Source organism: Moschus berezovskii, chromosome 7 (assembly GCF_049115385.1).
Source record: "Moschus berezovskii isolate FMDL1 chromosome 7, NW_MosBer_1.0, whole genome shotgun sequence".
Taxonomy (NCBI): domain Eukaryota; kingdom Metazoa; phylum Chordata; class Mammalia; order Artiodactyla; family Moschidae; genus Moschus; species Moschus berezovskii.
Window position 1 is genome coordinate 70,065,467 of NC_142466.1, and position 14,096 is coordinate 70,079,562.

At 45.8% G+C, this 14,096-nt stretch overlaps 1 protein-coding gene across 2 annotated transcripts in view; it reads left to right on the plus strand.

Annotated features, from left to right (window-relative positions):
* Window positions 1–14,096, plus strand: part of TMOD1 (tropomodulin 1) — a 93,807-nt gene that overhangs the window by 17,862 nt on the left and 61,849 nt on the right. The window contains exon 2 of one of the 2 annotated variants that reach the window (XM_055427105.2): window positions 2,987–3,133. In XM_055427105.2, coding sequence (XP_055283080.2) covers window positions 3,014–3,133 — 120 coding nt within the window. In that variant the 5' untranslated portion in view covers window positions 2,987–3,013. The remainder of the gene's footprint in view (window positions 1–2,986; window positions 3,134–14,096) is intronic. The other variant, XM_055427103.2, reaches the window with a different exon arrangement.

Sequence of the window (14,096 nt, forward strand, 5' to 3'; positions counted from 1 at the left end):
CTGCAGCCCTCAGGAGGGCATCTGAAGGTGCCACCAGCCAGCTCCACCCCTTTTAGCAGGCCCCTCGTCGCCACCTACACGTCTTTTCGCCTCTTCCCAGCTCCTTTCTTCCCCAACTGCTTTGACATGGATTCCTCTCTCCCCTCTCTGTTCCCTTGTTCCAGTTTGTCCCTTCTCCAGGGTCCGTCCATGACTTTTTCTAAGTATTTTAGTGCAGACCATCTAGGAAAATGGTCAACTGGCTAAGGAATCAAGCATGGGTGCTCAGACAGGGCCTGGGTTGTACACAGTTGCACAGGACTCTGGACTCCCCCCGACTTCTCAAAACTGTCGATGTGCTTGCTACGACAGAGGTCCATCAGCACGATGGTGAGGGTGCAAGCTGCTTGCACCCAAACCTGTCTCAGCTGGTCCTCTCCCCCAGTCCCTTCTTGTCCCTCATGTGACCCAGAGGTGAATCTAAGGCTGTGTGTCCCAAACTTTGCTCTGTGACATTCCAATTCTAGGAGAGGTTTCTCAGAGATGTGGTTTCATGGTCCAGAGGACAGGGTAGCTCTGCTTGCACCCTCACCATCATGCTGACAGACCTCTGTCGTAGCAAGCACACCGAAGTCAGGGGAGTCCAGAGTCCTGTGCAACTGTGTACAACACAGGCCCTGTCTGAGCACCAGAAATGTGTTTTGCAGCCCACCTGAGAGATGCTAGTTTGGAGATGTCTCTGTGATGGTCTGGAAGCATCTGAACCCTTCACTAGGGTCCTCTTGGCCCTGAGATGGAAATCATAGGGCCTCTCCTGGCTTCCTACTCAGGAAAATCCAAATTAGGTTATTCTCTGAGAGCCTTCAGGAAGGGTTGTTTTTCTTTTTCATCTGTACCAGAGCATCATCAGTTGCTTGTGCTTTCTTTGGAAACAAATACAAATGAATCAAGGGGGGAGGCATTTATGGTCTGAACACTGCAGTCTTGGGGTCTGGTCAGAGGAAGACATCAGGTCAAGCTGAGCCATGCTTGGAAAAAGGGATAGCACTGGCCTTTTCTGTATTTGGGAAGCAAGTCCTTTCTTATCAAGCCAGCTGTCACATACACAGGCTTCTCCTACAAATAGACCCACACAGGCACAGACTTGCACTAATAGCATGGATCTCTGCTTTCTTCCTGAAATGGAGGCTGAGTCAACTTTGGTTTTTGTTTATTTTTAATTACTTTGTTTTAGATTAACAATTACTCCCAGCTTTTTTATTGATAAGTTGGTTCTTTTCCTAGGTTTTGTTTTTCTCTACTCTGGAAAATTCCATCAGTCATTTCACAGATGAGCCACGGGTTTTGTTTGTATTTGTTTGCACTGGGGTCTGAAACCACAAACTGCTACAAGAAAGGTGATGCTGATTGTATTAGTTGCTATAGTTGCCATAATAAAGTACCACACACTGAGTGATTTAAAAAGCAGAGATTTATTGTCTTAAAGTTCCGGAGGCCAGACGTCCAAGATCAAGGTGTTGGTAGGATTGGTTCCTTCCAAGGGCTGAGGTTCTATTACAGGCTTCTCCCCAGGTTCTGGTGGCTTGCTGGAATCTTTGGTATTCCTTGGCTTGTAGAACCATTTCTGCCTTCATCTTCACGTGATGCTCTTCTTGTGTGCCTGTCTGTTTACATTTCCCTTTTTCATAAGGACACCAATCCTATTGAATTAGGGGCCCACCCTTCTCTGGCATGACCTCACTGAACTTTAATTACATCTGCAACACCCCTCTTTCCGAGTGCTGTCACATTGGAACATGGTATTGGGTTACTGAGGTGGGGTGGGGAGGTTAGAATTTCAACGTAAGAATTTGGAGGGGACAGAATTCAGTGTTAGGTGAGAGGTGGTGTGGTGCAATGGAAGCACTGGGGTCCGGTGACAGGGATTCTGAGTCAAGGCCTAAGCCATCCCTCAGTTTCTTTGTTGATAAAATGGTTTTAGTTAAAAGACTCAATTTACAGGGTGTGGCACCAGGATTGAATGAGTTCTCAGCTGTGAAAGTGTCCTGGTGATGGAAGTAGCAGAGACGGGATCCGGACACGGGTGTCAGGTACATCTGTGCTGGGGAAATGAGCAGTAGGCGTCTCTAGCAAGGAGGACAGCTGGGAAGTGGCAGACCTGGACCCCCTTTTCCCAGAGCCCCTCCCTCCCGTTAGTCACTTCCTCTCTGAGCCAGCTCCCTCAGAGGTGAAATGAGAGGTCTGGACGAGGAGGTCTCCTTCTGGCCATGAAGTTAGGGGATTCTGTGGAAAGGTGTGGATGCAGTGGCTAGAACAGTGCAGGCTTGGAACACAGCAGATCTAGTTCAAATGATGATTCTTCTGCTTCTCGGTAGTGAGATTTGTGAGTCCCTCAACCTATCCAAACTCAACATCCTCATCTACAAGATGGGAATGAATGCTGCCGCAGAGGTTAAATTATTAATAGGATGTCCTTGGGAATTACTTAATCACAGCTTGGTGTATGGTAGTATAAGTTAGCTATTAGCATCAGCTGTTCTTCGCGAGGATTGAATGAGATGATGTAGGGGAAGAGCCTGCATACAGCAGGTGCTCAATGAACCACTGACGTTCACCCTGCTTTTAAGGTAGGCCTTGGCAGAATGTCCAGCATTCATGTTTTCCATTCATAAGGGTATATAGGGTGGAGAGTTGTATTGAAAATATTTGAACTACTTGAAGAATGAAACAGTTTTCAGGCACTCATAGGCCATTTATAATCATCTATTACTTGTAACTAATGGCCATGCCAATTACAACAATTACATTTTGTTAAACCGCATGCCCTCAGGACTTTTACCTTGCACAGTTTATTAGAGAATTAATCCGACTTATTCAGGATTCTATTATAGTAATTATTATCCTGACAATCCATAAAACATGCCCAGGCCTCCTTGTGAGTGACAAGCATCTACTTGCTCTGAGAATGAATCCAGGAAGGATCTTTCTAAGATTTTTCTCTTTCCAGTAGGTCAGCACAGAAAGTTCTTTCACAATGTCGTACAGACGAGAACTAGAGAAATACCGTGACCTGGATGAAGATGAAATCCTTGGAGCCCTAACAGAAGATGAGCTGAGGACCCTGGAAAATGAGCTGGATGAGCTGGACCCTGATGTGAGTAGGCACTAAAGGGGACACATTGTCACATGTGCAAGGACAGTGACTCTTACTGCCTGGGGGAGGGGCAGGCTGACTGCCTGGAATACCACTTCGCCTTTCCTTCTATGGCAGTAGCCCTACAGTAATCTTGCCTTTGTGGGTGTGTGTGTGTGTGTGTATGTGTGTTGTGCTAGTCATGATTCTCTAAAGTAATAGAACAAATAGGATATATATAGATATATAGATTTAGATATAAAGAAATGTATTATTATAAGCAATTGGCTTCCATAATGATTGAGGCTGACAAGTTCCAAGATCTGCAGTTGGCAACCTGGAGACCCAGGACAACTGAAAGTGTTGTTCTAGCCTGAGTCCAAAGACCTGAGAACCAGAGAGCTGATGGTATAGTTTCAGTCCAATAGCTAGCAGGCTCAAGACCCAGGAAGAGCTAGTGTTTCAGATCAAGTCCAAAGGCAAGAAAACAAAACAAAAGTAATTACCCAGCTCAAAAAGGTCAGGCAGAAAGAAATTCCCTCTTACTGGTAGGAGTTTCAGCTTTTTTGTTGTACATGTATTCAGACCTTCAACTGATTGGATGGGGCCCACCCACCTTAGGGAGGGCCATCTGCTTTACTCAGTCTACCAGTTCAAATGTTAGTGTCATCTACAAATACCCCCACAGACACATTCAGAATAATGCTTAGCTAAACGTTTGGGAAGTCTGTAACCCTGTCAAGTTGATGCATAAAATTAATCATCACATGTCCATTTGTGGTCAACTTGGCATCCATACACATCTTTTTAAGCCACACTTATCTCCATATAGGACAATAACAAAGTCATAATTCTGCCTAATGTGATACAACTATCCTGGGTACCTGCCAGAAGAAGTAAAGTCCTTGAGTAATGTTTACTTTTCTCCTTGATAGCCTGAAACTTAATACTATGATATAAAATTAACAATACTTAAATGCTACCACATAAAATCAGTACATTCTTTGTTACATGTTAAGAGAATAGAGGGAAGAAAACAAAGATATTTACTTAATGCATACACACATACATAGACTCACACATACACAAACATGTTCATAAAGAATCAGAGGAAATACTCACAACAATGTTGTCCTCGTTGGTCTAACTGGTCACATGGTCATAGCTGGTGTTTATAACTGCCTTCTTCTACTACCCATTCTCTGCTCCCTTTGCCATCAGCAAGCACCTCAGCTGGCTGTGAGTCTTTGGTTGATGGAGTGAATCTATTCCCGAAGGACCTGGACATTTAGTAGTCCTGCCTGGATTGAGTTATTATAGTTTTCCATTGACTTTAATCCCTTGGCCTTGTAATACTGAGAAAACCCTCTAGAAATACAAGGAACCCCTTGTATTTCAGGGGATGCCCTTATTTACCACCCTTCTGGAGCAGCAGCCTAATCTTCCCCTCAGTAATCAACATGCATCACCGCAGTCAGTATAGAAATTCCCTTTCTGCCTATTCATTCAAAGGCATAAGGAGCCCCAAAAGTGGCAGTTTTAACTTCCAATCCAATGGAATCATTGTTGTGTCTCCTGGTAGAAGTATTCCTCCCTTTGGAACTAAGACCTTGAGGCCAGCAGAGCATAAGGTCATAAGAACAAGAAGCAAAACTTTTGCCAGTGGGTCATTAGGGGTACCAGTTGTGATAGTGAGTGGGTTGTTGTTTTTTAGTCACTCAGTCGTGTATGACTCTTTGCGACCCCATGAGCTACAGCATGCCAGGCTTCCCTGTCCTTCACCATCTCCCGGAGCTTGCTCAAACGTATGTCCATTGAGTCAGTGATGCCATCCAACCACCTCATCCTCTGTCACCCCCTTCTCCTCCTGCTTTCAACCTTTCCCAGCATCACTGTCTTTTCAAATGAGTTGGCTCTTCACATCAGGTGGCCAAAGTATTGGAGCTTCAGCATCAGTCCTTCTAATGAATAATCAGGATGATCTTCTTGCAGTCCAAGGGACTCTCAAGAGTCTTCTCCAACACCACAGTTCAAAAGCACCAATTCTTCAGCGCTCAGCCTTCTTTATGGTCCAACTCTCACATCCATACATGACTACTGGAAAAATCATGGTTTTGACTAGATGGACCTTTGTTGGAAAAATAATGTCTCTGCTTTTTAATACGCTGTCTAGGTTTGTCATAGATTTTCTTCCAAGGAGCAAACATCTTGTAATTTCATGGCTGCAGTCACCACCTGCAGTGATTTTAGAGCCCAAGAAAATAAAGTCTGTCATTGTTTCCTCATCTATTTGCCATGAAGTGATGGGACCAGATGCCATGATCTTCATTTTTTGAATGTTGAGTTTTAAGCCAGCTTTTTCACTCTCCTCTTTCACATTCATCAAGAGGCTCTTTAGTTCTTCTCTGAGGTTATTGATATTTCTCCCAGCTTGTGCTTCATCCAGCTTGGCATTTTGCATGATGTACTCTGCATATAAGTTAAATAAGCAGGGTGACAATATACAGCCTTGATGTACTCCTTTCCTAGTTTGGAACCAATCCATTGTTCCATGTCTGGTTCTGACTGTTGCTTCTTGACCTGCATCAGGTTTCTTAGGAGGCAGATAAAGTGGTCTGGTATTCCCATCTCTAAGAATTTTCCACAGTTTGTTGTGATCCACACAGTCAAAGTCATTGGTTTAGTCAGTGAAGCAGAAGTATATGTTTTTCTGGAATTATCTCGCTTTTTCTATGATCCAGTGGATGTTGGCAATTTCTGGATCCCTGTGCCTACCCTTACTTTGCCAACCAAGGTCCGTCTAGTCAAGGCAATGGTTTTTCCAGTGGTCATGTATGGATGTGAGAGTTGGACTGTGAAGAAAGCTGATCGCCGAAGAATCGATGCTTTTGAACTGTGGTGTTGGAGAAGACTCTTGAGAGTCCCTTATACTGCAAGGAGATCCAACCAGTCCATTCTAGAGGAGATCAATCCTGGATGTTCATTGGAGGGACTGATGCTAAAGCTGAAGCTGCAATACTTTGGCCACCTCATGCGACGAGTTGACTCACTGGAAAAGACTCTGATGCTGGGAAAGGTTGGGGGCGGGAGGAGAAGGGGACGATGGAGAATGAGATGGCTGGATGGCATCACCGACTCTGTGGACATGAGTTTGAGTGTACTCCGGGAGTTGGTGATGGACAGGGAGGCCTGGCGTGCTGTGATTCATGGGGTCGCGGAGAGTCGGACACGACTGAGCGACTGAACTGAACTGAACTGTGCCTACCCTTGACTCCTGAACCTGTGAGTCCTGGTCATGGGAGAAGCAGCACCACATACTGGACACTGAATCAGAGCATGTACAGACTCATAGAGACCGTTGCCCCAGCCCTTCAGGGTTTCACCACCTGGCTGCACTGTAACTGAGTTTTCAAAAGCCCTACCCACCATTCCATCAAGCCAGCTGCTTCAGGATGGTAGGGAATGTGTGTCATGGAATGACTTGACTGAGAAGTAAAGGGCTTCCCTGGTGGCTCAGATGGTTAAGCGTCTGCCTGCAATGTGGGAGACATGGCTTCAATCCCCGGTTTGCGAAGATAACCTGGAGGAGGAAATGGCAACCCACTCTGCTATTCTTGCCTGGAGTATTCCATGGATAGAGGAGCCTGGCAGGCTGTCGTCCAAGGGGTCGCAAAGAGTCAGACACAACTAAAGAACTAATATACAAAGATCTAGAGGAATCCCTTCCACTGGTTTGCTGTCTTTATCTTTGCATTTTATAAGGAGTACATATAAATGTGTTGAAGCTCAAGAATTTGCCTCTGCAGCCAGGTTATGGCATCACGAGACAGGAAGCTCCCTGGTCACATCTGTGGTTTGGCCAGTCACCACAGAGCTGTGACAGAACCAAGGGAGGGACTCCAAGGTGGCCTACTCTACTATCGTTGTATCTGTGTATCCTTGGTACCCTGGCCGATGGCCAGTTCAGAGAAGGTACAGAATGAATATTACTGAATTAAGTAAATTTTCCATTTGATATATTTTTATTAAAAATGGGACATTTCATGTCTTTTTTAAAAAAGCTGTCACTCTTCAAACCTAGTTTAACAGTGATCCATACAGTAAATACTACTGTACCATTTCACTAACCCTCAAGTAACCACAGCTTGTATACAGGGAGTGTAGGTTAGCAGAGAAGATGCAAGACAAGAGGTTAGATGTTCCGGGGCAACCCTGGCTGTGCCTCTTACATGCACGTCACCTTGAGCCAGTTGCTGTCCTTCAGACCTTATTGTCCCGGTCCGTGGAATGATGGAGCCTCACTGGCCCCGTTCAGGGCTGTTTCCATGAGCTTATAAACTGGTCCTACCTCCAGATTTGATTAAATGTCTTCTTTTAGATAACCCAGAATCCTTGTCTAGGGGTCCTGGTTTTTAGGCCCCACAGAGTGACATTTTCTCCAGGAATGTATCCCCTGCATGCTATTCACAACCCCTTGCCCACACCTACACTCAACCAGGAGGAGATGGTCCCTGAGGAGAGGCCACTGGAGTTGACCTTCAGGTGCTCAATCCAGAGGGGAGCGGGCACAATAAACCACACCCCAAGTGGGAGCACACAGGGAGCTCAGGGAGAGGATGAATCCTTTTGGTAGGAGGCTTTACAGAGCAGGTGATACTGAAACTGGGCCCTGGGTTTTTCTAAGTCATGAGTAAAAACAAAGAATTCTATGTTAAGTGAAGGCCACAAGCAGAGGCTCAGACACAGAGAGCAGTTGGTGGTGGGGAGTGTAGGTGGGGTTCCGGCGGAGGGCTCGCTGAGCCTGGAAGGGGCTAGACATGAGGGGAGAGGGAGGTTTGAGGCAGACTAAAGACTGTGGACTTCTCTCAGCAGCCCAGGGAGTTCCGAGGACAGAGAGTGGGTGGATTTGCTGACAGAGATCTTTCCTGAAGATAAGCAAGGGCCCTGCCCTTCTCTACAACCCTTCCACCATCTTGCTGCTCCCAGGGTGAAGCAGACTCCCCAGGAAGCCCCCAAAGCCTTCGGCCTCTGGCTTTCCAGGCTGTTGGAGTTGCCCTGAGTCCCTGGATGGAGATGAGTTAGGATTAGGCTGTGGCTGCAAATTGGATGCAAGGTTCAGAACCAGACATCAGACCTTGGAGTAGGCAGATAGAGGAACCCTCTCAGAGTAGAGCCCCTGAGAACTGTTTGAGCCTCAGCTGGGAGCTCCATTTTCCCTTCTAAACTGGCAAATGGCCCCACTCCTAATATCAAAGTATGTGGCCCCAGAAGCAAATTCCCAGGGCCTCTGTGCCCTTACACACCTGAGCCCTTCTTGCAGGTAGTTAACAGGAAGGTATGCCTGTGAACACAGGCAGGATGGAGAAGCTGGGGCCCAGAGAGCTGACTGTTTCACCCTGCATCACAGGACCAGGGTGTGGAGACTCAGATTTCAAGCAGGCTCCAAAGTGTGCCACCTCCCCGTCTGGCAGGAGGAAGGTACAAGTACACTTGAATTTTGGAGTAGGGTTGGCAATCCGAGACCTGTGATCCTCATACCATTGTGGTTTCAAGTGGACATTTTCAAAGACCGCTTTCTCTCCAAGTTGAAGAAAAAGAGAAGAGAAATCAGAACAAGGACAGGAGATAACCGAGACCAGTGGGGTTTTTGTTTCCACCTCACAATTGGCCCTTCACTGAGGTGCCTCTATTACCTGATTTGCAAGTCAGGATGGGAGCTTTGAAAAGATCTAGTGGGGCTCCATTCTTGCTGAGAGCACAAACATTCCAGCTTGAGTTTCACCTGACCTCCACCCATGTTCTGAAATCACAGCGCAGGGAGAGGCCAAAGGTATGCAGACCACAAGGGGCCTCCGGGCCGCTGGCCTGGAGGGGACGCAGAGACCAGTGGGTGTCCAGCCCTCCGACTCACAGAGCAGAACCTGAGCCCAGAGAGAGGAGGGAACTTGCACTGGTCACACGTCTGAGGAGAACCAGCCCAGGTCCCGGGCCCACTGTGCTCTCTCTTATGTTCTCTACCCCTCCTGTTTTAATCCTAGTTTAACAAGGGCTTAGGTGGCACTATTTATGTGCAGACACTGTTCTTGCATTTTGACAATATTAATTCATTCAACTGTCATCCTAATCCTGCGGTACAGGCATTGTTGTCATCCCCATTTTGCAGATGAGAAAACTGACAGGTGAAGTAACTTGTCCAGGAAACCGAAGTGAGGCGGTGGCAGAACCATGATACAGCTGAGTTCACTCTTAGCCCCGAGACTCTAAGGCTTCACTGGAGTCCTCAGGAAGATAGTTTGAGCCATGCATGTGCTCTGGCTTTATAGTTGGGGAGGGTACTGTATGAAAGATTGTCCCCTTTTCTTCCTAGAAACAACCTGAGATGCAGAGATCCTTATTCAATCCTGGCTCTGCTCCCAGCTTCAGTTCAGTTCAGTTCAGTTCAGTCGCTCAGTCGTGTCCGACTCTCCGCGACCCCATGAATCACAGCACGCCAGGCCTCCCTGTCCATCACCAACTCCCGGAGTACACTCAAACTCATGTCCACAGAGTCGGTGATGCCATCCAGCCATCTCATTCTCCGTCGTCCCCTTCTCCTCCCGCCCCCAACCTTTCCCAGCATCAGAGTCTTTTCCAGTGAGTCAACTCGTCTCATGAGGTGGCCAAAGTATTGGAGTTTCAGCTTTAGCATCAGTCCCTCCAATGAACATCCAGGATTGATCTCCTTTAGAATGGACTGGTTGGATCTCCTTGCAGTATAAGGGACTCTCAAGAGTCTTCTCCAACACCACAGTTCAAAAGCATCGATTCTTCGGCGATCAGCTTTCTTCACAGTCCAACTCTCACATCCATACATGACCACGGGAAAAACCATTGCCTTGACTAGACGGACCTTGGTCGGCAAAGTAATGTCTCTGCTTTTTAATATACTATCAAGGTTGGTCATAACTTTCCTTCCAAGGAGCAAGCGTCTTTTAATTTCATGGCTGCAATCAGCATCTGCAGTGATTTTGGAGCCCAAAAAAACAAAGTCTGACACTGTTTCCACTGTTTTTCCATCTATTTCCCATGAAGTGATGGGACCAGATGCCATGATCTTTGTTTTCTGAATGTTGAGCTTCAAGCCAACCTTTTCACTCTCCTCTTTCACTTTCATCAAGAGGCTTTTGAGTTCCTCTTCACTTTCTGCCATAAGGGTGGTGTCATCTGCATATCTGAGGTTATTGATATTTCTCCCAGCAATCTTGATTCCAGCTTGTGCTTCTTCCAGCCCAGCGTTCCTCATGATGTACTCTGCATATAAGTTAAATAAGCAAGGTGACAATATACAACCTTGACGCACTCCTTTTCCTATTTGGAACCAGTCTGTTGTTCCATGACCGGTTCTAACTGTTGCTTCCTGACCTGCATACAGGTTTCTCAAGAGGCAGGTCAGGTGGTCTGGGATTCCCATCTCTTTCAGAATGTTCCACAGTTTATTGTGATCCACACAGTCAAAGGCTTTGGCATAGTCAATGAAGCAGAAATAGATGTTTTTCTGAAACTCTTTTGCTTTCTCCATGATCCAGCGGATGTTGGCAATTTGATCTCTGGTGCCTCTGCCTTTTCTAAAACCTGCTTGAACATCTGGGAGTTCACGGTTTACATACTGCTGAAGCCTGGCTTGGAGAATTTTGAGCATGACTTTACTAGCGTGTGAGATGAGTGCAATTGTGCGGTAGTTTGAGCATTCTTTGGCATTGCCTTTCTTTGGGATTGGAATGAAGACTGACCTCTTCCAGTCCTGTGGCCACTGCTGAGTTTTCCAAATCTGCTGGCATATTGAGTGCAGCACTTTCACAGCATCATCTTTCAAGACTTGAAATAGCTCAACTGGAATTCCATCACCACCACTAGCTTTGTTCGTAGTGATGCTTTCTAAGGCCCACTTGACTTCACATTCCAAGATGTCTGGCTCTAGGTCAGTGATCACATTATCGTGACTATCTTGGTCGTGAAGATCTTTTTTGTACAGTTCTTCTGTGTATTCCTGCCACCTCTTCTTAATATCTTCTGCTTCTGTTAGGTCCATACCATTTCTGTCCTTTATCGAGCCCATCTTTGCATGAAAAGTTCCCTTGGAATCTCTAATTTTCTTGAAGAGGTCTCTTGTTTTTCCTATTCTGTTGTTTTCCTCTATTTCTTTGCATTGATCACTGAGGAAGGCTTTCTTATCTCTCCTTGCTATTCTTTGGAACTCTGCATTCAGATGCTTATATCTTTCCTTTTCTCCTTTGCTTTTCGCCTCTCTTCTTTTTACAGCTATTTGTAAGGCCTCCTCAGACAGCCATTTCGCTCTTTTGCATTTCTTTTCCATGGGGATGGTCTTGGTCCCTGTCTCCTGTACAATGTCACGAACCTCCGTCCAGAGTTCATCAGGCACTCTATCAATCAGATCTAGTCCCTTAAATCTATTTCTCACTTCCACTGCATAATCATAAGGGATTTGATTGAGGTCATATCTGAATGGTCTAGTGGTTTTCCCTACTTTCTTCAATTTAAGTCTGAACTTCGCAATAAGGAGTTCATGATCTGAGCCACAGTCAGCTCCTGGTCTTGTTTTCGCTAACTGTATACAGCTTCTCCATCTTTGGTTGCAAAGAATATAATCAATCTGATTTCGGTGTTGACCATCTGGTGATGTCCATGTGTAGAGTCTTCTCTTGTGTTGTTGGAAGAGGGTGTTTGCTATGACCAGTGCATTCTCTTGACAAAACTCTATTAGCCTTTGCCCTGCTTCATTCCGTGCTCCAAGGCCAAATTTGCCAGTTACTCCAGGTGTTTCTTGACTTCCCTCTCTGGATCTCAGTTTTCCAGTCTGCAAAATGGAGACAGTTGGCCTAGATGCCCCCTGACACCCCTTCCAGCTCTAAGCATCTCTGATTTTATGAGCAGTTGTTGGCAGTCTTATGACCTGAATTCAGTTAACAGGTAGTGTTGCAGGGCGTTATGTTTGCGTGCTCATGCCCCAGTATCACGTGACACAGTAGAGTACGCAGAATTGGAAAGCTGCTTTGTTTGCTGCAGAAGATTCCAAACTTGTGCACAGTAAAAAAAAAAAAAAAAAGAAGAAGTCCTCAAAACTTTCTTAGTCTGCGGCCTGGAAAAACTCGAGCTTATCATGAGATTGTTGCACTTGGACTCCCACGGGAGAGGAATGCTCCATGTGCTAAAAGTATCCGCTGTTGACTGATTCCCCAAGAGGACCTGCCCTTTCTTGTCTCTGTGGAGTTAAGTGGATGCTGCTCTGAAGCTGAGCCAGCTGCTCGGTTCAGACTGCCTTTGTACCAGACGGCGGGGAAAATGGGCAATGTACAGCGATGTTTGAGAATGACAGGTCACACCACGACTTGAGCAGGGTACAGTGTATGAGTTCTTAGAGCATCAGTAGATAGTCGACATTTACTGCGACAGAGTCCTGCACGGATTATCTTCTTTAGTTCTCCGAAAGTTTTGATAATCAGCCCCATTTTCCTTGTGGCTCACACAGTAAAGAAACTGCCTGCAATGCAGGAGACCCAGGTTCAATCCCTGGGTCAGGAAGATCCCCTGGAGGAGGAAATGGCAACTCACTCCAGTATTCTTTCTGGGAAATTCCATGGACAGAGGAGCCTGACGGGCTACAGTCTATGGGGTCGCAAAGAGTTGGACACAATGACTAACACACACACACACCCATTTTAGAGATGGGGAAACTGAGGCTTAGAGAGATTAAGTAGCTTGTCCAGGGTGGGCTACAGTCCATGGAGTTGCAAAGAGTTGGACACAACTGAACGACTAACACACACACACACATTTTTAAGATGGGGAAACTGAGGCTTAGAGAGATGAAGTAGCTTGCCCAGGGGTTGGGACTCCAGCCCAGTCAGTCAGACCCAGTAGCCTGTGCTGTTAACTACCACCTCCAGTGAGGGCATGTAGGATGAACCTGGAAGGGAACTTGGAGAACAAAGTTGGGAATTACCAGCAAATTATTTTTTCTAATTCAGTTTCTTTTGAAGTTGTTACATTATTTTCACATAAATAAAGAAAGAAAAAAAACTACCAGCCTAAAGAATTTAACTATACATGTTACTTGTTAATGAGGCTTTGAAGAAAAGGAGTAATATTTTTTAGTGTCTCAGTAAAAGGATCAAAATATTTGCATGAAAGAAGGTAGAGATAATCCCAGACTTGTAAAGAAATTGGATCCTTCAAGTTGATTCTGAAGTCTGCAGCTGGGAATCTGTGACACGTTATAGAAACAACAGTAGAAAACAACAGGCCCCTGCCAGCAACAATAATTTTAAAACTACAACTATTCTCTGTTGAGATCATCTTACATGCCAGGTGCTGTACTGTGTTTTATGGGCCTTGTCTCATAAAATCTCCACGAGGATTCTATGAGATTGATCTTTGCAGGTTGGGGTTAAAACCACTGTAAGAAAAGGAAATGGATGCCCGAAATCACACAGCCAGTAGGCGACAGACCTGCCTCCCCCAGCCCATAATGTATTAAGAATTCTGGGACCATGAATTGCAGGGAGAAATGATGGAGGAGAAACCTCTAGAACTGTAGGATCTCAGAATTAGAGGGACCCTTAGAGATGATCTAAGCCCCACCCCAATCCCTTCCTGTACTAACACAGCGCAGGTAAAAGAAACCCTGGTTTACAGAGTTTCTCCTACACACATGTCATTCACCTGGTGCTTTCTGTATCTCATCGAATCATTACTCCTGAGGTTAGGAGTACTATCGCCACTTTGGTAATGAAAAATTAATATAGCAACAGCAGCCTGAAACCCAGGGAAGGGAAGGGACTTGTTCAGGGTCACACTGCAAATCAGCCACTGCACCAGGACAGAATCCTGGGACTTCTGGTCACTCTGCATGGCTTCCAATCACAGTCCACAAAATCATAAACCCTCCCTATTCGTGGCCCACATCCTATCCTATAAACCAGAAGAC